This window comes from Zonotrichia leucophrys, chromosome 1, assembly GCF_028769735.1.
Source record: "Zonotrichia leucophrys gambelii isolate GWCS_2022_RI chromosome 1, RI_Zleu_2.0, whole genome shotgun sequence".
Classification (NCBI taxonomy): Eukaryota; Metazoa; Chordata; class Aves; order Passeriformes; family Passerellidae; genus Zonotrichia; species Zonotrichia leucophrys.
Genome location: NC_088169.1, coordinates 100,605,588 through 100,632,589, shown reverse-complemented (window position 1 = coordinate 100,632,589; position 27,002 = coordinate 100,605,588). Strand labels below are relative to the sequence as shown.

Sequence of the window (27,002 nt, the reverse complement as noted above, 5' to 3'; positions counted from 1 at the left end):
CAGAAAATCAAAGTTCTTAAAAAGGAGATTAAAATTCCATGGTTTGAAAACTTGCCACTGTTGTTGAGAGCTCTTTGCCTGATGGAACAACATGCTTTTGCAGAGCATTAACAATTCTTCTGTCCTCAAAGGCTTACATATTTGTCACCATCTTGCATGAAGCACAGCCCCTCAGGGTGCCCATGGATGTTTGCTAATCCATTTTCTAAACTAAGGAGGTTTCTTCAAAGACATTATTCATGCTCACATGGATGGTGCACTGTGCTAATGCAGAGAGCATCCATCCAAGATCTCCATCAGAACAGACAATGTGACAAACTTGCTTTGTAGCCAATGCCTGGCTGAAGTCCTGTCCTGCAAAAACTTTTATTTTGCACTGATTCCTATTAAATCCTGAGACTGACATTTACTGGAACTTGAGTTTCAAAGGAAATGAATATGGACAACTGAAGCCTCAGCAGCTGATTTACTTTAAAAATCATGTTTAAAGATGCACTTGATGCTTGTGGGGATGGGCAGGGGCTGATCTTCTGAATACATGTTCTCATTAATGACTGACAGCTCAAGAGGTCCTTTCTGAAGGACACAGCTTCAGTCACTGACTCCTCACCAACAGTGCAGTATTCACAACAGTTTTAAATAGAAGTTTAAGAAAGGGAGGAAGAAACACACAGCTCCAGACTGCAGCAAGAGACTATGCTGACTTTCTGACCAACCCTGACCTTCTGCACTTTGCCAGTGAACAGGGACACACCACTCCAATGTAGCTGCTTGTTATTTACTCGGTGCTTTGACGTGAATGACTTGACAGCTGTACAAGTTCATAAACTCCTTGGCACTCTGAGCCTTCAACTCCCAGCAAAAAAAATAAGGAAAAATATAGCCATCCAACACATATGGAAATGGGTGACTTCAGTAGCCCAAAGGGCTCTTTTAATAAGAAAGAAACCAAACCCATTTATTATTTCCTAAAAATCTTATATACCAAAAAAATACTTAACACAAGCTTTTCAAAGAAATCTATATGGGATTTTTCCAGGTTTTCTTGATCCAGTAACAAAGCTGAGACTGCCCCACAGAAATAATGAAGGGTTCACCTAGAATCATGGGAATTAAGGAAGAGCACCTAGAGAGACAGGTTTATGCATTAATAAATCAAAAGCACCGCTGGACTAGAAGGCTCCTGCATTGGGCACAGGTCACTGACAGTTCAAGAAGTCCCAAAGGTGAGTGCAGGTTGGTACCAGGCTGCTGCTCTTCATCATCCCTACCAACAAATAATGGACAGTGTCTGCACAGGAGAGGCAGAGAAGTTCGGCATTGCCATCATCTCCAATGCAACCTCCAACTGACAGAAGCTAAGCCTGCTTTGTCCTGCTTTTTGCCTCTTCTATCTGGCTTTTAACTGGAGGCAGGATACCGGGAACAAAAAGAGTGCCCATGGCTAAAATTTGGTAACTTTGCACATGGACCAAAATTATCACCTCGATTCATGCCACTCCCTGACAAACCACTGCATTCAAATCTCATACCCATATGAGAATGATGCCTCATTATTCCTTTGTCTATTTCTGTCAGCCCCTTATTATGCATTGACTCAGATAATCCCAGGAACAAAATACATCTCTCACAGCATCTTCTTGGGAGCTACTATTAGGAATCTTAAAATTATTATCAGAAAATTCAGCTCCAGAAATTAATACTTTATAATAAAAAGGGATATTGTTCATTGCAATGTTTTATTTTCATTCCTCAAAGAAACCTCACATTTATTCCAAAGAAACCAACATTTCAACTTAAACAGCAAATTAATATACAGTAAGACAGAAATATAAGAAAATATGTTCATTAAAAAGTATAAATCAATTATGTCCCAAAAATCTTCTTTCCTCTGCAGAAAAAGAAGTCAACAGTATCATGAAAAAAACAATATTTATATATTAAATACAGGATAAGTTACCTGACAGCTTTAACTCCTCTATTTCAATCACAGACCGGTTTTCACCAAAATGTTGACTAAGCAGATTTTGTAGATCTGCAGGGACACCAGGTTTTGGAGCAGATTTTTGCAGAACATCAGAAATCTTCTTCTAAAAAATCCAAGTAAAATGGATATTAATATGGTATTTCTACACAGCTCTTTGGCTAGCTAACAACACTGTATATAAATGCTCCTCCATATCTTTATACAATTATATCAGTTCAATTATGGCTTAATTGGGAAAACAACTTACAATGGGCCAAGATTCCCTTTGTTTTTAGAGGGAATCCAGACTTCAGATGCAAGCTGAGATACTTGCACAGGATGGTCTGTGAGCCTGAACATTAAAAATCTTGTGCACTCACCTGAAATGCTGCTGTAACAAAAACACAACTGAAAGCTCTTTTTGAGTTTTGCTATTGCTACACTTTAGTATCAGATTGAAAGTTCAGGCTTTTTTCCGCCTAATTTGTTTTAGTTTATTATTCTTAAGGCATAACAACAGGAATCAAGTGATAATATGTGATATGGTTATATTTTGATTTAAACAAGGTAACTATCTATCTATATTTGGAAGGGAAGATGGTTAGCTATATGCACAGAACACCACGCCAGGGTGATGAAAATGAGTTAAAACAACAGAACCACAGGTCAAGCAGCAGGAACTCACAGCTGCTTTGCTCTTCCACACTGTAATTTTTTTTAAAAACTAATAATTTTTAGAGACTGAACATGAGTTCAAAATGATTGTGTTCTGCACCTTAGGAATGTTACTAGGTAACAGGTCTGAATTCTCATCGAAGTGAAAGGATTGCTGTATTTTTTGCCGTAATTAAATGGAATATGTGGTTAGAATAGCCCAAGGCTCCCATTGCCAGCACTTAAGAGAAGCAAATGATAAGTATTTTAGAAAACAGCAAATTTGCAAGGACAGAGGCAGTCTGGAGAGAATGACAAGAATGTGATGCCTCTCTAGTTCTTGCTGAGATGTGTTTAGATTTTGAAAGGACAATTCAAGGTTTCTTAGCTGTGTAAGCTAAACTGAACTCAACATCAAGGGAACAGACACATGGTAGCATAAGCAGAAATGAAAAGGAGCAGAAGGGTGTGGTCAGGATGGAGCAAAGGGGTCTGTATTTTTGAGGCAAAGTGGGATTTCACAGAGATGAAGTGGATCTGGAAAAATGTTTGGCAGCTTTGGAGGGACGATGGGTACCTTTAGTTTGGCAGGCTGAGGCTCAGGACAGCAAAGATCAATCAAAATTTTGAAGAGAAGTATGGCAGGAATTGTAATGTCAGGGACAGACCTTCTTCCATCCATTCTTTCCCTCACTCCATCTCAGCACCCACTCCCTCCTCTCTTCCACCCCCATCACTCTGTCTGTCCCTCCTGCCCAATACACCCCAAACACTCCAACCACAGCTGCAGGAGGGCAGAATGCTGAACAGGGAAGGGCCATCTGGGGCTGCCAAAACAGCACAGGCAAGGCAAGCACTGCCTCTCCCACCACTGCCACTTCGGCACTGCCTGCTTCAGCCCGGCTAAAAGCCACCTGTGGGTTTGCAAGACCCTAACTGAGCCTTTGGCAGTGGGAGACATGGAGATGAAGTGGTTTTGCCTTCCTCTCAGTCTAGCTCTGGCCTGGTGCAAAGCCCTCTGCAGTCCCTGGAAGACTTTGTGGAGGACCTCTGGCTGTTCTGCAGGTTTCTGCAGTGCTTCCATCTGCAGCACTCCTCCCCAAGATTCCCCTTCACTTACCACTGTTGTATTTTCCTGCCATGGAACAAGTGCCTTCCCAAAGCTCACCAGAGGCCGTGGGAGCACAGCCAGCCTCTCTGTGAGACCCACAACCAAACCTCTCCTTTGTTCTTCCCAACAACCCCAGATGCTTTTCCCCAGCCCTGCTTCACAAGCAGCCTCTGAAATGATCCACATTTGGGAACCTCTGATTTAGCAGACAGCAAGACAGATCAGGCTCATTTTACCTGGTAATTCAGTGTAATTCACAGGACTGATACATTATTCATTGTGCCACTTGGTTCCTTCAAAAAATTATTGCCCTCTGGAGGGGAGAAGCCTGATACAATGAGAAATTCTTTAAGAGCAAGAGCAGGGACACCTGAGCAAACTCTCTTCCTTCAAGGAGTGCTGTGGGGAAATGTTCCTCATGCAGGAAGTTTTATTATTTTTCTTCCAATTCATTCCAGATGCTTACAAACAAAAGGGTTTTCCCCCCTTTTCCGTTACTTTTGGAGACGGCACTTTGTTTGGAAGCCACAGATCAACATAATAAATGTTTCCTGATGGGATTTTTTGACAGGCTGTGTATGTCAGCTCAGTGGCCCACTGAAAGCAAAGGTGTAAGTGAGCAGCTGCTCTTGGCCTGAGAATGGAGCTCTTTGCTAGGTGGGTTTGCCAGGCTCTGCCATGGCACGCCTTCACTCTGGCTCCAGTGGAGTGAGTGCTGCACTCACTCTGCCAGAGCCACATGGAAAGCAAAATCCCACTCTTCCCTCTTCCCATTCCCTGGATGGTTAAGAGGGCTAACATAACATAAAAAGGCCACCCCTCAGCCTTGTGAGGGTGCCAACTATGCACGGTCTGTCCCCCTACAGAAAGACAATTAACTTGCCTGGTGCCAGATAATCTCCATTTAGACTGCAGGGTGTGTTGTTGTGGGTGAGGATGGAGCATGGCCAGAGGGACAATACAGAGTATTTATTTATATACTTATGCAGAGAGGAGAGGAGTGAACAAGGACAGTCCTTGGCTCAAAAGATGGAACAGCAGCTGGAGCCTGGCCACACTGTGGGAATGGGTCACATTCTGCAGCAACTGAAGTTCCACTTTTCTTCCATACAGACACCCTTTCCTGGTGGGCAACACTTGCAGGTGGGGTGTAGACAAACACAACCTGTGGCAGAACCAGCTGCTGGTTTCTCTGGGTCTGGATTGAAGGCACTTGAGATGGCAGGTCATGTTCAGACTCAGGTGTTCATTATTTCTTATCAGTAAAACAGCCTCACGACTGTGAGTTTGGCAGCTTTTCATTAGCAAAGCACAAAATGGGTAACAATCTCTGATTACACGTCTTTTAAGACTAAACTATCCAATTAAGAACTGATACCTGGATTATTTTCCCTTTTAACCCAATAACTGATCCCAAAGAGCCCACAATGGGGACTTTTCTGCCAAATTACAAAACGCCACCCAAACCCATGAAGAAGAAGGAAAAAGAAGCATGAAGAAGAAGCCCAGGATGACACCCTGTGCCCTCCATCTTACTTCCATCCATAACATACTAAAAATCCCAAAGACCTAAATTTCTCACCAAGTGATACACCTACACTACTCTCTATAATTTCACACTTTTCTGGATTCCAGTCTATCTTGAAGTCTAGGAAACTTTCTCCATGAATGAGGGTCAAAGTCAGTGCTCCTCTGGAGGTCAGGGCACCCCAGAGCAGACAGAGAAATATTCCCAGAGCCCTGGGTTTCCACAACAACCCTTGAGTGGAACACAGATAATGCCACAGGTCAGGTTGGGAATAGGTATCTCAAGTAAGATTTAAAAATTAGGAATTTCTCTCCTTCTCTAAAAGAGGCTGCAATATTATGACCATATTACTTCTCATCACCACAGGGTTGTCCCCATTCTTCATCTTGTAGCAGCATTTAAACCCACTTGCCAGACCCCAAACACACTCTGGGACACTCATACCTTCTTCCTCTTCTTTGCCTTCACAGCACTCTCTTGCTTTTCTTCAGGCTGACTTAAAAAACACTCTGTAGGCTGCAAAACACATTAAAAAAATAAGTAAGGAAAAAAGTCACCAAAGGAAGGCAAAGGAGGTAAGAGGAGATACAGAAAGAATAATGCTGGGCTAGGAAAAAACAACTAAAACTGAACTTCCCCACCCTTAGAAGGAATCAAATCCTTACAGTTATATGTATACAAAGTAATTTTGGAGTTGAGATTGCTGTTGCAACCAAGAGAGGGAATAAAAGAAGAGAAAATTGAAGCAATCAGGGTGTAGTCTTAATTCCATAAAATGGTGAAAAGCAGGTTTTGATACATCAAAAAAAAAAATCACAAGGTAAATATGAACAAAATTTACCACTAAATTTATATTTTTAATCTCCGCTATTGTGAATGATAATTTTTCTAAACTTTGCCAGTAGTGTTCTAAAATAACTTGGTCTAAGGTGAGCATCCAGACAGTAAAATAACGTGGAACTGGGCAAGATTAATTAGAAACAATCATGCTCTGAAGTTCCTTCTACACTTGTAATACAAAATTTAGGAAAACATGTTTCAAATTTGTCCTACCCCATTCTTGCTTTGACTTTTCAGAGTCAAATACACACAAGAAAAATACATGATGCTATCATTAACCCTCTTGTGCCTGAGTGAACAGGCTGAATTGGTCCATTTGTACCAGAGTCCCTGTTCACATAATCCAGGGCTAGGATTTGACCATAAACACCTAAAAAGAGGAAGCAAGGCACAGACTTCTCTTGTTTTGAGTGTAGCAATTCTCTTTTCTTTTGCCTTCTTGGGGCCTTCTACCTAATGGAAGTGTAGATTTCTCTACACAGACAGGCTTTGGAACTTAGTAAGTGACTTGCTGAAGAGCAATGGGAAAATAGGCTGAGCTGCAGGAAAATGCTCCACGCCACGATGATGCATTTGGCTGCAAAACTGTGCTCTTGTAAGAAAATGTGGAGAAGACTCATCACATGGAGCATTCCAAAGCTCAGGAACAGCAAATCCAGCACTCCTCCCTGGGGAAAGGCTGGAGGAAAAGTATCAGCAGGAAAGGGAGCCTAGCTGAATTCCAGAGGAGCTGCTCCTGTGCTGCCTTGGGAAGGCAGCTTCAGTCAGGCCAGGAGGGACAAAGGAAAGCAAAGAGGAGTTCAGAGTTTCTGGGCCTTTCTGAGCCCTCCCTGCACTGCCCCACCTTAGCAGGAGGACACTTCATGGCAACTGGTGCTAAATGACCCAACCCAGCACACTCCTGCCTGTCCAAGCCAACTCTCACAGCCTTATCAGGAGCATTTTTTTGGGGGTTTAATTGTTTATATTATGTCTTCATTTCTCTTTCCCCCCCCACTCCCTTTGCTAAATCAGCTATTAAAACAGGTAACCACCATGCTCAACACAAATAACCTCTTTCTGTGCTGTGATGCCACTGCCCTTGCCAAGGTGGGAGTATTGTACAGCAGTGGCTCTGAAACTGGTTGAGGATTGAAATGAAACTTAAGAATTACCAGAGAAGGTTTGGCTGGGGACTTGCTACAGCTAGCAAAGCACCGTACAGCTACAGCTGGAATGTCATGCAGCCTGCATCAAAACCCATGAGAAGTTGTGATAGGGATTATATCTTGCCTCAACAACAGAAATCTGTCCCTGTTATTTTCTCAGCTATAAACAAAATTATCTTCACAAGAAACGAAGGGAATGACTGCAAGTGGAAACTCACTTTAATTAACAAAAGTCTTCCAGAGTTAATGTAAGTTTTCTTGCTTTATTTTTGGTTTGTGGCTATTTTAAAAATCTCTGTCCTGACTCTGATTCAAGTGTTTTTAAACCACCACCATACGTTTCTTCATTCCTATCCCTATACCATTAGCATTCCCAGACATTGAGACTGAAACAGAGCTACCCTCTGCTCTACTCTTACACATCCCAGCTGTCCAGAGATACTTAAAGGCCATTAGCCAGGTGTTTTAATCATAAATTTTATGTTCAACACCATCTTTTATGCAGAGAACAAGCTTTTGCATTGCTTCAGTCAAGGGCTACCTACAAGCAATCAAAAAGTCAGAGAAGGGCCAACCTGAAATTCTGTCCTCTAGTAGAGTTTGATGGTTCCCTATCCCAGTGCTGCTTCCAGCATACTGAAAAATGTCACTCATTCACTTTGGGCCCATTTCTCCCTTCTTATACATCATGAACTGCTTTACATAACTCTGCAAACACTCCCAACTCGTATCAGTACGAGCAAAGAATGAAATGTGCCACACAGCTGAAAAAATTTCTCTGAAATAAAAAACTTCTCACTGTTAAGCCTTCATTCAAATATTTGAAAGTACCACCAAATGCCATGGCTTCCTTTTTGAAGGCAGTATGCAACCCTTTCTTTCAACAGCCACAGAAACAGCAGGTATCACAAGCACACAGCAGGCTTGTAGTAAAAGCCTTGCTTCCCTAGAGAGAAGCATGTTAAGACTCAAAATTGCCTCCTTTACACAGCATATATGTATTTAGGCATAGTATATTACGCCAAAATTATTAGCCCAGCAATAGTAAATCCATGTTATTCAGACATTAAAAATAGTGACATAAAAAGAGAAATTTTGTGGTGGTGAATGGCTGTAAACTTACATGTCTAAAATATTTCAGCATCTGATCTATCCTGAACTTCTGACCCTTATCCAAGCATTAGTTGCCTACCTACTCATGCAATAGCTCTTTGCATGCCACTCTTAGGAAAAGGTCATTTGCATGCTTTTCTTATGCAAGACACAAAGCAGACAACCACTGGTTTTTGACACTGCTCCCTCGTGCTCTGTGTTTTTATGCTATTTTTACATGGAAATTCTTAAAATGCAGAAAACAGGAAATTTGTGCCGAGACCAGTGATTTATGAACTAAAATGTCATAAATTCCTTGTTTGTTAATCATACACAGAGCATAAAATATTTCCTGTATTATATTTCTAACAAGCTTTTTTTTCTTTACACGTTGCCAAAGTGATGGGAAATTCAAATGTAGAGTGAAAACAGTCTTGCATGTGTGTGAAAGTTTACATTCCAGGTCAACCACATACTCTGACTTTTGGGGTTTGTGACAAAGTAAACACATCACTGCATCACTCAGACTGGAGAGAGATCACTCATTTCACTGTTAGCCTGAGGACAGCCTGCAGACATGGAACATGGATGCTCATTACTCTGTTGGGCTGTCTCGTGACAGGCTCTGAGGTGCCAAGTCCATTGCAGAACAACTTCCAGGCTCTGAATAAGGCAGCATGAGTAAAATGGGTTTTGTTATTTGCCCCAGAACTACAAAACCACCAGCTTTCCACAAATAACTCTGATTTGGTATGTCTAAAAGACAGGCAATAACCCATCCATGACTTTAAGCTCCCATAAAGCGTTTCCCTCTTGCAGTTTCACATCTAAACATCAAATTACCTAATTCCAACATGCAGGCTGATATTCTTTATACGACAGAAAGAGCAGTGGCAGGTGTTCTGCTACAGCTGAGCAGTGCCAGGCTACCTTGCTAAGTAACTTGTGTTGGCTGTCCTTTCTAAGGTTCTCATAAAAAGGGTCAAGCAACCCTTCCAAACAAAGTCTTAACCTACTACTAAACGCCTAAGTGAAAATGGTGATAAAAGGTGGCTCCATGAGAATTCTCACTCCTCAGCATCTGACCCCCTGGCAGAGCATGTACAAAGGTGATAGAGCTTTCTCCTGTATTGCTTGGTTCTCTTTCCTAATCAAAACATTGATCTCATTCAGATATTTGGATCGCTTCACCTCTGGTCTCTTTGGAAAGACATCCAGAAGCATAGTGATTGCTATCATGTTGTTTACACTTCTCTGTTACAAAAAAAGAACATCCCTGCAAATGGCTTTCACTTGGGCAGTTGCCTAGGCATTACAGAGTGAATTTACTATTGACCTTGGGGTCAAAACTGATATCCATAACCTCAAGGAGAAAGAGCTTCCAATGTAATTTTAGCTCTCTGACAGCCACTCAGTCAGTTCTCCTGGGTGGTATGAGGAAGGCAGAACAAATTTACCTTCAAACAAGAAACTTCATAAAATCAGCCAACCTCTAGATGACTTTTTCCCTCAAACTGGGGTGATGCTGATGTTCCTTGGCATACTCCGCATAATGCTGAACAACAAGTTCCTCTTGGCATTAAATGAAGGTTTTAGCAGTGCAAGAATAAGAAAACATCAATCCATGAAGACCTAAATTCTTTTTCACTTGGACCTTGAACTGGGGACATGCTTGGGTAGATAATCTGTATAAGAAGTAAATATGGCTTTCCAGACTGTGTGTGTGCAGGGAAAGGGAAAAAATTGCAGGGGAGGATGTTCAGTAGCACCACCCAGGCTTGCACCACTGGACAGTCACTTTGTAGGACGGGCCTGACAATCTCAACTCACACAAAACAAGTGTGAAGTTCTTGCTGAAATGTATTAGAGTGTGACCACTTCCAAATAAGGCAACAGAATTTAAAAAAAAACCCAAAACTGAACAGATCAGAGAGAGTGAAGAAAACTGTCCCTTTACTGACAAAAAGGATGTTATGTTTTCCTATGCATTATCATTGTTGTGCTAAATAATTACTTAATTTACAGACCTGCTTTCTTTTCTTTTTCACAGCAGGTTTGGAATCTGAATCTTGACGTGTTGCTGTCCTGTTTTCACTTGCTTTTTCAATAGCTTCATCATCTGAAGGATCTAATAAAAAACAAAGAAGAGTTCTTGTTACTGTTTTTCAAATCCATCTACCCATCTTTGCATTCAAAAACAGGCATAAAGTCTCTAGCTGAAACGTTGTCACCATAATACAATCTTATTATTGGCAATAAATACAGCTGTAACAAATGCATTCTTCTTGCTAAGTTTGCTGATACTTCTTTCAAAGTAAAGTTATTTCCTCCTACTAAAACAAGTCTTGCAGATGAAGGAAAAAAGATCCAAGAAAACACATACAAAAATGCACAAAATCCCCATTCCAAGCTCCCAAATGCCTTACTGACACACATTAAAGAGGAAAAATTACAAGACAGGTATAATATTCTATTGTATAAAAAATATGCACACTTCCTGCAAGGACATTTTAATTTTGCTTCTTACTTCAGCAATAATTAGACAAAGGCACCACTCCCAAATTTTGAGCAGAATGTCCACAAGACTAATACACACTTATGTTTTAAAAAACAACTAATTAAATTCAGGTGTCTCTACCCATTCTCTTCTTCATCTCTTTTATCTACAGAGAGACTTTGGGGAAAAAATAAAGGCACAGCAACAGCTCCCTCCAACAGTGTAATAATAGTGCTTTAGATGTATTCAAACGCAGACTTTTCTATTAGGAACTGAGTTATTTCCCTGACTATTGCCAGAAGTGTTTTCATCCATCAAACTGAATTAATTAAGCTTCTGTAATTGGAATATATCTGCCCAACAGGTATTCTGCCATTACTGCAATCCCCTGCATTCCAAAGCTGTAAATTCACAGCTTCAAGATTAAGTTATTTATTTTTGAAAAGAGAGGAATAGAAGGATTTTTTAAGCATCACCTGAAGTATAGATGATATATCTATGCACTACTAGTTGTGAACAGAGTAAACTGATGGCCAGAGAATGTGAGAGAGAGAGAAAATCACTTATAGCTGGTATTTACAAATTTCATGTTGAAATAGCTATTGACTGAAAAAAGTAAGTGAAAGGATATGTGAGAAATATGCAAAAGAATTTAAGTGAAAGGCAAGTAAAGGGATGAAAGATGGGAGGGAAGAACCTCTATTAATCCACAAATGTAACATTATATATTATGTGGCAATCAGGCAGTGGCTTTAAAAATCCCAGTGTGACAGAATGGGTAACAAAATGGGTACATATTTATTCCTAGAAAGACACCATCTCATAATCTTCACTCCTTTTTCTCATCTTCAAAAGCCTGTGTAACTGTCAACACCCTAAATTTGGGGTCTGACAGCTCTTAGGACTTCAAGAAAGTTTAAGAAGTTGAAAGATAGTAAAGAAAATCAGCTTTGTTTTAGCAGGTTGGATGCCATTTGCCATGAAATCTTACTTGGTATAGACTAGATTCTTGGCAAACCACAAGGTCTTTAGAAAGAGAGGAGCAACTGAGAAGAAAATTTGTTTTCCTTTCAGTAAGAGACTAAGAGACTCCCAAGTGAAGAGGGTAGATAAATACGTTAATGAACTTAATTAAAACCAAAATAAATGCCATGGAAGAAATGACAGCACTTGTTTGCATCTCTGTATAGAATGAAGTCATTCTGAAATCTTAAAATAGAAATTCACCAAGAAAAGCCCTCGCTTTCCAGCTCTAGAGCAAATGAAGGAATGTGTGCAGCAAGTGAACATCACAGCTCAGCTGACCTGTGTGTTTCACTCTCCTTGCAGGCACAGCCTCAATCAGAGCTGAATGGACTGTGGCCACACGAGTGCCAGAGCCCAGGCAGAAATGATGAGCCTAGTCCTCTACAGCCCAACATTGGCAGCAGGTGAACAGGGCAACAAAGAAAGCTCAAAGTTTGTTGGACAAAGCTTTTCATTACATTACAGAGCAAATATCTTTCTCTTGAGGCTGTCCAAGTGCTCCTGTACCATTGCTCCAGATTGCAAGGCAAGATGTATTCTATTACCATCTGTGTGGCAGTTGTCTTTTGTCAAGTGGGCAGTTTTCCTTATCTCTCTCTGAATGATCACAACCACTCCTCCCTCAGGAGGGGACATTGCTGATAACAGGCTATTGAATGTCATTGCATCAGTGATAAGAACTATAACATCCCATTGGGAGACATGAGCCCAGAGGGAGGAGCCAAGCATTCCTACCCAGATATAATCTGGAGGGACTGAAACAACTGCACGGCTTCTTCACTGGATTTCCCAGAGGAACAGCAGCTGCCTCTTCCACTGGATCTTCAGAGGAAGACTACACCCTTTTCTACAGGATCTCTGCTCCAGCAGAACCATCCCTGACACTCCAGGAGGGCTGCAGTCACATCTCCAATTGGACTGCTACCAACACCCTGACCAACAGGGTGTTAGGTTGGGTTCTGACTCTGTCAGTGTTGTTTTAGTGTACTGCATTGTTTATTTTATCCTTTTATTTTCTTCCCTATTAAAGAACTGTTATTTCCTGCTCCCATCTTTTTTGCCTGAGAGCCTTTTAATTTAAAATTTATAGCAGTTCGGAGGGGTGGGGAGGGTTTACATTTTCTATTTCAGGGGAGGTTCCTGCCTCCCTTAGCAGACTTCCAGACCGAGACAACCATATGGCTGTCCCTGCACAGCAGCAGATCTTTCCTGCCTATTGCTCTCCAAAGTCACTTAACACTTATGTCCCCCAGCCACTTTGGAATCTCAGATACAAAACTTTGCTAGAAGATGCTGAAAAATCACATCCTTCAGCATACTCCAGAAAGTTCAAAAGGTGTCTTGGCAATTCAGGGTTACCACTGGCCATTACCATGGCCTTGTTGCCCTGTGGATCACCCTTTCTCTGGCAAATTTATTGTGCTGTATATTGGTAGAGCAGCTTCTGTATTTAAGGGATCCATCACTGACTTCTCTCTCATTTGCCCTGACTCCAGAGGTACTGAAAGAGCAGCCAACTTTAACACACACCAGCTCCACACCCCTGGGGTCTTGGACACACTGCATTGAAGCAGGCTGTGGAGAGATGATATAAATGAAGTACATCAAAGAAATCAGAATTGCCTCTTCATCCCTCTTGCTCACTGTGCTTGAGCCCCAAACACCCACTCCAAAATGAATTTGCACATGTTTCACTGAAATGAACTGCTGTGTGAGCTCTTTCCAATGTTTCACATTGAAAATAAATTAGAATTGCATCAAATAGATTCAGGGGAAGCTGCCTGTGATCTGCAAGCATTCCTTCTGAAATCCCACTTGGCATGCTCTGAAAGGCAAACAGGAGTTGTGTAAGTCTTAAATAACCTCTTCTCTTTCTCACAACTGAAAGACATGCTGCTAGCAATAGCAATCTAAAACTGGACAAATGGTTTCCATGATCTGAAATAGCCTGACAATGTGCCACCTGTTCACTGCTCATTTGAGTTTTGGACAGCACTTCATGGTGCAACGTCCTCTGCTCTCAGCAAGAAGTGAGAGAAGAGCGCACAGATTCAGACTCAACAAACATCAGATCAAATTTGAGCATCTTTCTGCAGTATCTTTATTTCAGACAACTGGAGAACTTTCTATCTATTCCAGAAACAATCACCCACGTCCCAGTCAGGACAGCAGCTCATCTCAAGCTGTAATTGCTTGTGACACCATGTCAGCTCCTGTGATGACAGCAGCATTTTGTTACAGGCATCAAAGTACCACAGGCCAGACTCTGCCAAGCATGCTCACATTAAACTATGTACCTTTCTCTGCAAATAGTTACCTTGATGTCAGTGGGGTTACTCACAAAATAAATCATAACTTGATGCAAATCTATGCAGAAGTTCAGAGATCACAAGCACGTCTGTAACAGACCAGCACTGTTTGCCCTGCTCTGAGGTGTTGAGCTTCCCAGGAGACCTCTCTCTGCCAGAACAGGAGAATTCAGAAATCCTTCCTTAATAATAAGCTGGTGAAAATGCAGAACCTAACTGATTAATACAAAGTTGACTTTCATCTGGCTTGAGGTGCAAAGGAGGGGGCAGGCAGGCGCTGACAGGACACACTGCTTGCAGGGTAATGCTGTTGAGCACAGCAATTCTCTGCCTCTGCTTCCCTGAGACTTACACCATTTACACAGCCACAAGGTCGTCCAAGCCATCAGAACATCACAAAATGCTCTCAAATAAAGAAAAATAAATGGGAATTCCACAACTCTCCACGTGTTTTGCTTTGGTATTACATCAGCAGCATGGCACATACTAACAGGCTTCCCAGTCATGAAGCATTTATATTTGATTTTATTTTGAACCATGCAAAAATGGAAAAAAGCCATTTCTGCTTCACAAATGCACACACACACAGACTTTTTCATTTATATCACTGTTTAAAATCATCCAGTGCACTGGTTTGTAACTTCTTTCAAATATAGTACTAACATATGCATGTAGTCTAAGCACATCAACATGTGTACTAATTATACACATGTAAACACTCCTATTAATACATACACATCTGTATGTTTATACACATTCACATAAAAAGTAGAGAGATATTTGGATAATTTAACAGGCTCTCTCTAATAATCACCTTTATTAACTAATATATTCACAATGAATTCAAATTTTTTCATTATTTACTGTGGTATTTTTAAAGGCAAACAAGACCTTAATGATATAGGATGTAATGACATGTGCTTTGATGTGAATGCAATTTTGTTCATACAAAATAGCTGGTACATACAAGTTTGCATTTGCTGGGCTGATTCACCATTTCTGAGACTTCTGACCTTCACATGCCACTTTTCTACTCTGAAATTATTAACATAGGAGTTATTATGACAACGACATAAATAATTAATTCCTGTAAGAACCAAGGCTGACTGAAAAAGTGAAACTCTTCTAGGCAGAACAATTTCAAATGCCCCAAAATAAACAAAAAGTTATGACTGAAAATAATCTTAAAATTCTTTGGGAAATGCAGCCTGTGGTTCAAGCCAGCCTACGTCTGAAATAAAGATAAATGCAGCTCACAGAAATGATGCCAGCCATGAAAAGCCTGTTACAAGACAGGAATATGAAGAAAACAATAGAAGATTTTTGAGAGAGGAAGGAGGCAAGGTTCTTAGAACTCTTCATAATGTAGGAACAATCAACATGTAATTAAAAAGAAAACTTGGAATAGAAATATGTTGTTTTGCATACATACCCAAAGATAATGAGAGAATAATTTCTGTTAAGTTTTGTTTTTAATTTGGTGTTTTGTTTTGTTTTGTTTTGTTCTGGAGCTAAGCAAGGTCAGGCTTGATTGGAGTCCAAAAGGCTCCCAGTGACAGAGGCCAGTACAAGACAAGTTCAGTTCTTACCACTGAATTATTCTCTGTGACAAAATTTGAAGGGAACCTTTTTTACACGCTCACAAGGGAGAATCCCTCAACTTTTATTTGATGTATCTGCCTGCAATCAGACATATTCTGGGTCAGAAATCCCTGCTTTTTTCCCTTATGCTTTCATCAGGGCTATGTATCAGTACTAGACTAGAATTGCATGAGAACAAAGTTTGTACAAAATTTATTATGCCCCTCCCATCCCTTCTCCCCTTTCTGATTTCCATCCTTCTCTGCCTGTTCTAAAACTGTCTCATATCCAAAACTAGATTTTAAATAAAGCCTCTGTCCCCTAATTTTTAACCAGAAGTTCAGTACACTGTGGATACAGGTTTTGTATTTGTTATGCTCTCTTTTTAGTTTCAGATATGCTACAGGAAATTATTTGCTTGTCATTATTCTGCAGGTGGGCATAGACCAGTTAGGGTGTGCTATGATGGATTAATTTCAGGCTGATTTGTAACTGGTATTTTTATTTACTGGTTGATTAAATTGTACTGATCTGCGTTCATTAATCTGGGGCAAAATACTTAGAGTTCTCCCAACTCTAAATTCAGTAGATTGAAACACATTTGATGCCAATTAAAATGCCAAGTGTGTTGGGCACATCTTGAAACTTTTCTTAATTGCCATTCTTCTATGAGAAGAAGGGAGAAGAGGGACAGAGAAAAAAAATATTCTGATACTTCCTTATTATTCTCAGTTTTGCTATCAAAAACTGGCCTCAATCTTCAGTGAATCAGATTAAGTAATCTCAAGGTCAATGCACTACTTGGAACTTTTCTCACTGCATCTCTCCTGCATGTCCCATCAGGTACACGCAGTGCAAGGTCAATTAAGTTTCTGTAAAATGTAACAGCTGTCAGCAGAATTGGCTCCCAAGTCCCTGCTCATCCTGGCTCAGCTGAGAGGGCTCCTGCTGCCAGCAGAGTTGTGCTGACCGCAGTAGCTGGGCTAAAAGTGGCAATGACAGTATTTACAGCACACCCCTCTCCTGGAGGCAGCAGAGAACTCAGGGCTCAGGTCCTGCTTTGTACCCAAACAACAGAGGAGCTCTTGTAAATGCAGCAGGCCCGGCTGGTGGGCTGGTTAACTAAGAAAAAAGGATTAACATACTTCCCTGACAAAAGGGAAAGGTTCTGCATAGCAGTGGGAGAAGGAGGAAGAGAATTCAGCACTTCACACAGTCCAAACCTAAATTACTCAGCTGTGTGTCACCAGCACAGCTAACCCCAAAAGGAGGCTCTCTTTCATGTCTACGAGGTCAATCCTCCCTAAATTCCCTCTCTGTAGGCAGTGGACAGCTTTGATTTTCCCTGTTGAGAAGGCTAAGAATAGCTCAGATACCCTGGAGCCCATGGTGTGAAGCCAACTGGGCAAGCAACAGCCATGAAGCTCTTTTGGGGATTTCCAGACCATGCAATGGCTAAGAATGCAAATTTTGTTATTGATATGGTTCTTCAGACAAATTGCTGGCTATTTATCATGGCGATACTTTAGAAATTTCTAGTAAATGAGATAAAAAATGTTAGACAAAAAAGCAATCCGTCCTTGGGAAGATCACCACATAACCATTCTATTGAAAATAGCCACAACAGTGTCAGCATCCTTTTCTTTTCTCTGGCTAAATTAGAAAGGGTCCCCTGGCAACTCAAGAAAAACAAGTAATTCTCCCCATCACAGACATGCATCAAGTGCAGTGAGTGGCACAACTGAGAAATCTAGATGACACATTACAGAAAATAAATCCCCAAACAACAAAACATCTCCTTACCTCCTTGACTAAGGATTAGCAAAATAATTTAAGGCAGTAGAATAAGACAAGATTTAGTCTTGGAAAGCAATACAAGAACATACTCTCACAAGAAATGAAAACAAATAGCATTTAATTGTATTAAAAGACACAATATTACAGCTTAATGGAAAACTTAGGCAATTTCTGCAGTTTAGCTTTTGCAAAATGGTCACATGAATCACATGAAGTGTCTTCACTCATAGGGCCTTAAAATATTTGGGTATTTTGACCATTTAGAACTGAAGAGGGAACACTGAAGGCACTGGTACCTGTTATTGTCACTAGGGAGCACAAAGCTGCACAGAAAGATCTGTTGCAGGTTATTACCAGTTAGCAACCATTCCTCTGACTTTATCACCTGCTGCAACAGAGCCAGAGCTGCCTCTCTGCTCAGGCTGAGACAACCTCCAGAGGAATTACACATGGTGCCAGGCTCCATCCTCCCAAACCATGCACAGTCCCCCAGGTCTGGGCAGTTCTGCCTTCCAACCCCTACAAACTAAAGAGACCCTTCCCAAAACAAGTGCATTCCAGCACAGCAGTGAGTTTTGATGTCTGCGAGGATGCCTCAAACTGCAGATTTACCTGCCAAGGTATTTGAGAAAAGGCATTTCCAAGTGTGCTTGTGAGGGGCAAACAGTGTGGGACTCAGCACAAACAGACTCAGCCCCATCAAAGATACAGAGAGCTTCAGCTTTGTCCCTACAGGTAACATTCAGATAAATAAACTTCTTCACACTCCAGCCAGGCTAAGCCTGTGCCAAGCCACTCTGTAGGAATTCCTGCAACAGCTCCTATGGACTGGCAAAAACTTGTACTACAAAGTCAAACACAACATTCTTCTGGAAATGCAGACCCTTTCCTGGGGCAGTTCTAAAGGCATATCTAGCACAAACAACTATTTTTGCTTGATAAATCCTGTGACAGGATATTCAGTTAGGTCACACTTCTTTACCCTGATGGATAATTTAAATTAAAATCACTGTCCATTCAAGCAAAAAAGAATAGGTCTTAATAGAATAATATCAAGCTAATTTTCATTATACTCTGATATGATAAAAAAATGTTTTTTTATCAGAGACATAACTATCTGCAATGCAAGGGATTTCCCATAATACATTTCTAACAATTACATCTCCCCTTTTTTAAACACTTTTAATACTCAAAACAGGTACTTACAAACTAATTTCTGACATGACTTGCTGGTTGTGAGTGAATTAAGAGACAAAATACAGGGCATATCAGAGAATAAGATCAGAGGAAATCCTCTGTTGCATATATGTAAGCACAGGAGAATAAATTTTATATGATCGAGACTAAGCCCAGCTTGTAGGATAGCTACAACCTCACCCTCTTCATAACTTATTCATTGTTATATTTTGCCTGTAAGACAGAAAGATGGTAGAAAAGCCACAGAACATGATTGATCAGAGGTAAAAAGTAGTAGGCCACTCCCCTTCTAATAAGAATTAACTTTTTCACCTGCTAAGTAGAGGTTGAATATCCCACTTATGCCTTGGACAATGGAAAACAGCATCACCAAGGTGAGCAGAGAGAACTCAGTATTCATTTAGTCACTGGTAAGAAAAGGACAAACATGAAGATTTGACACGACAGGAACATGATAGGTCCTTTTACTGTTTGCCATCCAATTTAATTTCTTCATTATGAGCTTGCAAAAAAAGAGCAACCAGAGACTTCAGCACAGGGTAAAAATCATATGAATCAGTTCTGTTCTTTGTACCCTTCACCAATGGTATCATGAGTGAAGGCTGACATAACATCCACAAATCACTTCAGTCTACTCTTTTTCTTTTCTTCTCTCAAAAACTATCCTTCAAGCTGAAACTTCCAATAATCTCCTTATAACTTCAAGTTTAATTCAAAAGCATTTTATAGAGAGATACGGAAGTGGGAGACTGTTTTGTTTAATCCTGTGCAACAGTTTATGCTCATATAACAACACTGTCCAACTCTGAAAAGCAGAGGAACAGGGCAAGCCAGGATACAGAGGATACAGCTGACCACACTGGAAATTGTCTGAGTCATTATGGTTCACAATCTCACCTTGTAAATGCTCTGTGGGATATTTTAACAACTACAAATGTCTAGGAATTTGGGGTTAATCAAAAGAAAAATCAGCTCACACATACTAGTTACAGAATGTTTAACAGTGTTGAGGGAGAATCCCACGAGCCTGGCTTGAAATAAATCTCAACCTCAACACAGGCATCTGGGATAGGAAACTGCCTGGGCTCTGGAAAAGCCAGACCAAACTCATTCCACAGGAAATGCTACCAAAGAAAGCTGGACAGTTAAAAACTGTCAACAAATATGCAGAAAACCCATTCAGAATCACAAGGAAAACACAAGAGCTCAGGAAATGCTAGGCACAAACTAGGGGCCAGAACCTCTATTGCATTTTCCTCTTCATGGTGCAGACAGAAAAATTAAAGTCATCCTAAAGAAAACTTGAGTGTATACAGCTGTCAAACCAAGCACTTTTCCATCCATCTTGATGAGCACATACAACCCCTTTTAACGCCTTTCCCCTTCCTCCAGGAAGTTTGCATCACTGGGGTTGGTCATGCAACATTTAGAGCCCTGTACACATAAACAGCGCCACTCTATAAAAGCCTTCCCAAAGATTAACTCCCTGCCCAAAGCCAACCAGTGTGTTATTTGTATGAGCAAGAAATCACTCCTTCTCCACAATATTCCTATTGGAGAAGTGCATGGCCCAGTTCCTGCCCAAGCATCACTATGCCTGTGCTTTAACCCACCAAACAATGTGATTCCTTCTTTTTCTAAGAGCCATCTATGTATGGAAGCTGCTGCTTGCTGCAGAGGGTGAAAAACTGGTGAAAAAGAGGGTGAAAATTATACTACTTGTGCTGGGGTGGAGTATATATTCCCTCCTTTATCCTCATCACCTTCCTGGTCTGAATGAAGGGATCTGTGGTGAATTCAATATCCTGGCACTAGAGAGAGGGGCAGAATTGGCAGTGGCACTGTGGAGATGGAACTGGTAGGGTTGGTGTGGCTCTCATGAGGGCACCACCCTGAAGCACAGACATCACACATCCATGTTTAGTGATGCTGGTGACCTGTACATTCAGAATTTCACCACTTACACAGTGCTATTCAATACACACTTATCTGGAGGTGGATTTGTTCCCTTTTCCGGTCCTCTCTTCAAAATCAAACACCAGCATTCTCCATTTGCTATAATATTAACTTCTGACAAACATTTATTTGTGTTAATGGGGAAGAAATAGGTAAACTGAGAGGAAAGATGAACTTGGATAAATCCATAAAACTACTTAATGGGTGGGGTCTAGCCTAGCTCTGACTGTGACTGAGTTTCAGGCAGGAATGTAGCATGGTCCCAGATGTGATGTCTCCCTTAATACTGCCAGAGATTTGTGCTTTTTTACTGTTCCCTGTATTGGGAAGCAGCTGTGGCTCACAGCTGCAGTTCTTGCTGTGAGGGTAACACAGAGAGTCTGGCTGATGCTGCGCACTTCAAGTCTATAGATCATGATAAAATTACACAGTGGAACTTGCCAGAAATAGTAGGCTGCAATTAAAAGGATATATAGCACACTTCACAAAAACTTAACAGCAGAAATTATTGTACACAGAGACATTGCTACTTACTGACTACTGATACCATTCCCACCTTTTTGGCTCATGGATGTTTTGCAGATGCACACATCTGTAGTATGCAGTTATCACAGTCCTGACTTTTCTCAGGTTTTCTCTGTACATGGAAAACTGCACGCATGCATATCATGTAGCATGCACTCACATAGATGTCAGCACCAAATAATACATCCCACTGAAGAACAACACTGCAAACAAATAAAGTCTTTTATCCCAGCTCTCCTACCCATCTTTACACACAAAATGAAATGACATTTTGAGCTGCTCTGATTTCTGAAGCTTTTTTTATTTAGAAGCCTTCATATGACATAGAAGTATCAGGTCTCCATTTGACAGAGTATCAGGTTGACTCATATCAAGTTAAACTCTCCTTCAGGCTAAGAACAAAATACCCTGACATGTTGCCATGCAGAGTTAGAGTGGCAAATTCCCCAGATTATAACACATCTGTTGAAAACCAGTTCCCTAGCACAAGGGTTATGTTTCTATTCCTCTTATTCTTTGCTTTCTCCTTCTCTGCATATACTTCACATTTCTCTGCAGTTTTTCTGATCTTGCAGGTTCTCATCCCCTTTTAAGCTATCCTAGCATCCCAAATATATACAGAACTAGAATATACATTTGTAGATTTAACTCACTTTTCCAAAAAGTCTTACTTATTATAAGAGCAAGTAAAAGGAGGGGTAATTTTTTATAGTGAGAAGCATTTAGGGCAATACTGCACACTCTGACATGTTAAGGTTTTTCAGAGGAGGAAAGACATCTATGTCAGTGCTCTCTATTTAAGACTAACAATTACAATGCAATCTCTCATCTGCACAGGCCTTTTGTGAACTGACATGCACCTCATTTGTTTAAATGATCAACTAAAGCACATTATGAGTCAATCAGCTCTAACTACCAGGAAAATAAGAGCCCATACCTAAATTCATTTGCTGCAGGCGGATGGTGGATTGCTTTTCTGTCCCTTTATGCTGCAATCCTGCTCCCTCAGATCTTCTCTACTAAGAGGGGGACATACCAGGAGGTCAGTTTTCTGACAAGGTCATCTGCCTTCAGAGTATGAAGAGAATTGCACAGAAAGTGGGTTGGGCTATATTTAGAGTTTGGTCCAACTCCGTGCCAAGGTCCCCCCCGCTGTCTCTCTCTTGCAGCACCGTCTCAGGTTTATTCTTGCAGATTCTCAGCCCACAGAACACACGAGAATAGAAAAGTCGCTCTGAGCTACTGCTGGATCGAGGTTTTTTTGCAATTTGCTAAAAACAAGTGGATCAGCAGTTCAGATGAGAACTCCTTAAATCACTCACTCTTCCAGTCCTTATCTTTATTTAAGTGGATTTTCCTTTTTCAGTTGAATAAGGGGAGGAAACTGCCTGGGATAGAGCAAAAAGACTCTCCTGAGCTAAGGTAAGGTTGCTTCATTTTTGTATTGTCATTGTAATTACAGCTCAATTAATGATTTGGATCCGATATGCTTCTTCTGCTATGCCAGTTTTGCATGTCAGTATTAAGGGTATTTTTAGATAATGAAATTCTCCATGTAGAAATATCAATTCTCATTATCACTGTCCATAAGAAATGGGAAAATAAAAGGTTATCAGCATGTGAAATAGAATATATACTATCTGATTTTGACCTGCTTAAATTACTGTAAAAAGCACACAGCTATGCCAATAGACTATATCATTCTGAAAATGAGAGAACCCCAAATGTGTGGCTATATGCACATGATTACATATACAGGCATGCATATAGATGTGCTGAGAGATGTTCCAGCCACACTCTTTTGCACAATATGAGCAAGCATGGCTGCAAGTTTGTGATATAGGGCTTGCAGTAAATGGCACAGATATGAGTAAAAAAAATAAAATTAATAAATGAACATGTGATCAAATCCCTTTATAGTTCCAAAGTTGCTCAGCTTCAGAGTACAGGCAGCATTACAGATCATATTGTATTTGGTTTCCTTTCCACTGTAAGCTATAGACTGCTTCAGCATTGCTTCTCTTTTTAAACACACATATGGCTCAACAATTTTCCTCATTTTAAACTGTTGTGACTCTTAAGGGAAAAAACCTCTGGGTAGAATACATCATTGCATACCTGTCTGTTAGGAGATCCTAACACACTTCAGCTCACATGGCCAAGATGATACTGTAGTGTGGATCCAACATGTGGGGAATGTTGTCATGTAAAGACACTCTGGAGCCATGGATTTAGCACTGGCACACACACACACTTTCTAATGCAACATGACCTCAGCAAGACCACAGGAATGGTAACATGAAAAATTGGGTAGGAAGGTCCCCTGGATCCAAAGGTCCGAACACTGATGGGACAGCACCAACTCACTGCACAACATAATCACTGTGTAAAAGCCTTAGCAGAAGCAACTAAACAAAGGCAGATGGATTCTGGATTAAAATTCAGCAAAGAGCAAGAGAACTCACTGTGAGTTCAGCTAAGGTGACTGAGTGAATTCCTGTACTTCTTTCAGGTTGCCTTAATACAGCTGCTGGTTAAACAATGCCATGCATCAGGCTATACAACATTCTAAATTGGCAAAAGTCTTATCTGCTGAAAAAACTCCTCATTTTGCTCACTCTCAACTATATATAGGATCTTCTCATCCTTTGCTTCTGATTTTGCTTAGTAATTTATGCTTGGAGTCTTGAGTGTTAAGTTTATTTGACAGAAGTAATAAACACAATCCATTTCACACAAAATACTTCCTAGCAGTGCTAAGACTGTTTAACAAATGAAAATTATGGTAGCATGCCATGGAACCAACTTGGGCTGTGTTGCATGTGATAACTGTGATTCATCCAGAAGGTTTGTATTGCGAGAACTTGAAGAAAAGGCTGCTAAAGGAGGGTTGCTGAAATACTGCAAATGCATTTATCAAATTTATCAGCAAGTAAAAGGCGTCACAGTATAAAAGCACCTAGTGCAGTCTAAGATCCGAAGATCCGAAGAATCTTTTATAAACAGTTGTTTTACACTGATAGAAAAGGGGAAAAATACATTTTAATAAATTTTAAATGTTCATTTTAAATGTTTGCCTGATGAATCAACTTAGTTTTTGTGACACTTCGTGGTACTATTCTCCATCTGCACATGGGAAAATATTACTTAATCCCCCACCAATATTAAAGACATCAGGGATGTAGGGTTGGCTTAAAAAAAAGCAGTAGTGCTGTGACTGAGCTTCCTAATGCAGTGCTCCCAAACACCCCTGGCAGATGGACAGGAACTGCTGTGTCAGTGGCAGACAGGACTGGCTTGTTTTGAAGGAAGGGTCATCACACCCTCCCCACAGGAGCTGAGCCTAAAATGTGTCTGTCACCCAAACTGGTGGGAGGTTTGTTGACACGGGGATGACAGGATGACAGCTTTGGAAAATGGCAGTAGGATGATGAATATGGGCATGGCATTACCAGAAGAAGCTAGAAAGAAGCATATCTGAGTGAACAGGCCTCATATTCTAAGGTAGACAAACCTCAATCTGCTTCTAACCTTTTTCTGAAGACAATCTTACTTGGTGGGTTCTTCCTCCTCCTATTCTCTTCTCATAAAACCCCATTAAAAAATTCCAGCACAGTGAGCTAGCTTTGTCTTGCTAAGGTGTGGTCTCCAGTGGGCACAATATGTCCATTCTAGTGGAAACCACTATACAAGTGAAAATAATTTAAACATAGTAAATTAAAAGGAGGAAATTTATTTTTTTCTCTTCTCGTGTAAGAAAGAAAGAAAGACTGAAACCCTTCATTTCTCTTAGAGGGGCTGATGGGGCTGAAACCCACCTTCCTCCCTTGTGGTGGTAGGGCATGGCCATACATACTGAATGACATGTCCAAGGCTGTGGAGGAGAAGGAGGAAGGGAAAGCTTGGCTGATGATGCATGCTGCCAGCTGGCCAGGCAAAGCTCCAAGAGGACATTCACTCACCCCTTGCTTTGGCACTGTCCCTCTCAGCTGACAGGTGTAAGCAGGACCAGAGCCAGATGGGTAAATCCAAACAGCACCAGGGGGACAAGTTCCACCAGCATCAGATCCCCTGCTCCACTCCCTGTATTTACCTTCTGCCTTGGGGCTTTCTTCTGGTGCAACCAAACAACAAACAGCCCTGGGATTTTTCTCCCTCCCTGCCAAGCTGAGCAGACAGAAACAAGCTGGGATTTTGGGGAGAGTCAAAGCATATCTCAACAAAGACCTTTAACAAGAGGTCCTGCCAGCAGCAATGCTACACACCTCTGCAGTCAACCTGCAGGACCCAAGACTCATCTCCAGCCAGCATCATCAATGCACAGCTGGTGCTGCAGCTGGCATCGAGGCAGGGACACCCAAAAGGGGCTTGGAGAGTGTGAGAAAGGTAAAGGAAGCTCTTGGAGTCAGTCTGTGAGTACTTGGGTACAGCTCTGTTGTATACCTGCATAAGGGAGGAACACAGAACTTGGTATGAAGACAGGGGCTACAACTGCTGAAGGAGAACTGCCTTAAATCCTGCACTGAAATTTTCTTTCATAACCTTTAGTGACTATTGACACTACTTCTATACTTTCCAGAAAGGGATGGATGATGATATGCCAATATATGCTGTATAGGAAAGAGAGATAGCTATAGACACAGAAAAATTCCAAAGCTTTAATTAAGCAGTTAATTAAATAATTATAGTCATTCAGCTAAGCAGTACTTTCCCCTGAGACTTACTTGTAATAAAGACAGGGAAAGAAATCAAAGTTCATACTCACAACCAGGCACATAACCCCAGCCTTTGTCTGACCTGATTTCACAAATCCATCTTTCAAAAATTGGAGGGGAAAAAGCCCCAAAAACACAACTTTTCCATAGGGTGCCCTGCTGGTAGAGTGAGATGTCTTTGCAGAAAACTGTGTGCACTGAGGAGAGGAATAGACCCATCATTTCCATTTTCTTTCTTGTCCCAATACAAGTGTTGGGACTGACAGAACGATCTCCAGCACTGTTTTTCATGCTTTGCATTACAGAATATCACTTTTAACTGTGGCAAATTGAGTGTTGTCTACTCAAAGCACAATAAATCTTCATGCTCACAGTAAGGCACAGGACAAGAAATGCACTGGAACAGTGAGGTACTCTTCAGGCCTGCAGCACCACACTGCTTAGCAGCAAAATGCCAGCCCTAAATTCAGGAAAACTGCAGGCAGACCACAATCTGCTACACCCAGTGCTCTACTTCTCACCCAGACAACTTCGTGGTCCTACTCAGTAAAATTTTCTATTTCTCAGTACTTACTTTGGTTATTATTCAGGATGGGTATACAACCCATTCATTTGAGAAGATGAAGGTTATCAACTTTAAAACAATTTCCACTGACAATCCCACCTACACAGTGCAGCATTAAGCTATGCAGGAAGAAACAGTTAAAATTTGGATTATACAAAACTGACAAAAATTTCTTATCTTCCATTACATAAGCCCAAGTTCTTTCAATTGCAGCAAACTCACAGTGACCACTACTGATGCTAAAATGCCACAGAAAGGAATCCAACAGCACTTGAGTTCTTCTGTGTCAAACATCAGAGGGTGAAAGTGCATATAGACAGCTGCAAACCAGTAAATTACAATTTTACATAAAATGAAACATAGTCCTGTTAAAAGAAATCCTTGGAAGTGAACTTTCTCACTTTTCACTCATAGCCAGCTTTTTAGTATACCAATCTGATCTGCAGGCATTCACTTCAACAGGAGAACAGAATCCAATTCCAGCACAAATAACAT

General features: G+C 40.9%; 2 protein-coding genes across 5 annotated transcripts in view; one reads left to right on the top strand and one right to left on the bottom strand.

Moving 5' to 3' along the window:
- Nucleotides 1-27,002, bottom strand: part of CMSS1 (cms1 ribosomal small subunit homolog) — a 223,665-nt gene that overhangs the window by 10,025 nt on the left and 186,638 nt on the right. For 3 of the 4 annotated variants that reach the window (XM_064725681.1, XM_064725691.1, XM_064725699.1), the window contains 3 exons: nt 10,367-10,467; nt 5,704-5,775; nt 1,961-2,090 (listed from right to left, as the gene is read on the bottom strand). In XM_064725681.1, coding sequence (XP_064581751.1) covers nt 1,961-2,090; nt 5,704-5,775; nt 10,367-10,467 — 303 coding nt within the window. Of the gene's footprint in view, nt 1-1,960; nt 2,091-5,703; nt 5,776-10,366; nt 10,468-22,164; nt 22,501-27,002 lie in introns of those variants that run through there. The other variant, XM_064725709.1, reaches the window with a different exon arrangement.
- The window catches only part of FILIP1L (filamin A interacting protein 1 like), a 188,629-nt gene continuing 184,026 nt past the window's right edge, over nt 22,400-27,002 (top strand). Inside the window, exon 1 of the mRNA XM_064725653.1 lies at nt 22,400-22,649. The gene's annotated coding sequence lies outside the window, so the exon portion shown is untranslated. The remainder of the gene's footprint in view (nt 22,650-27,002) is intronic.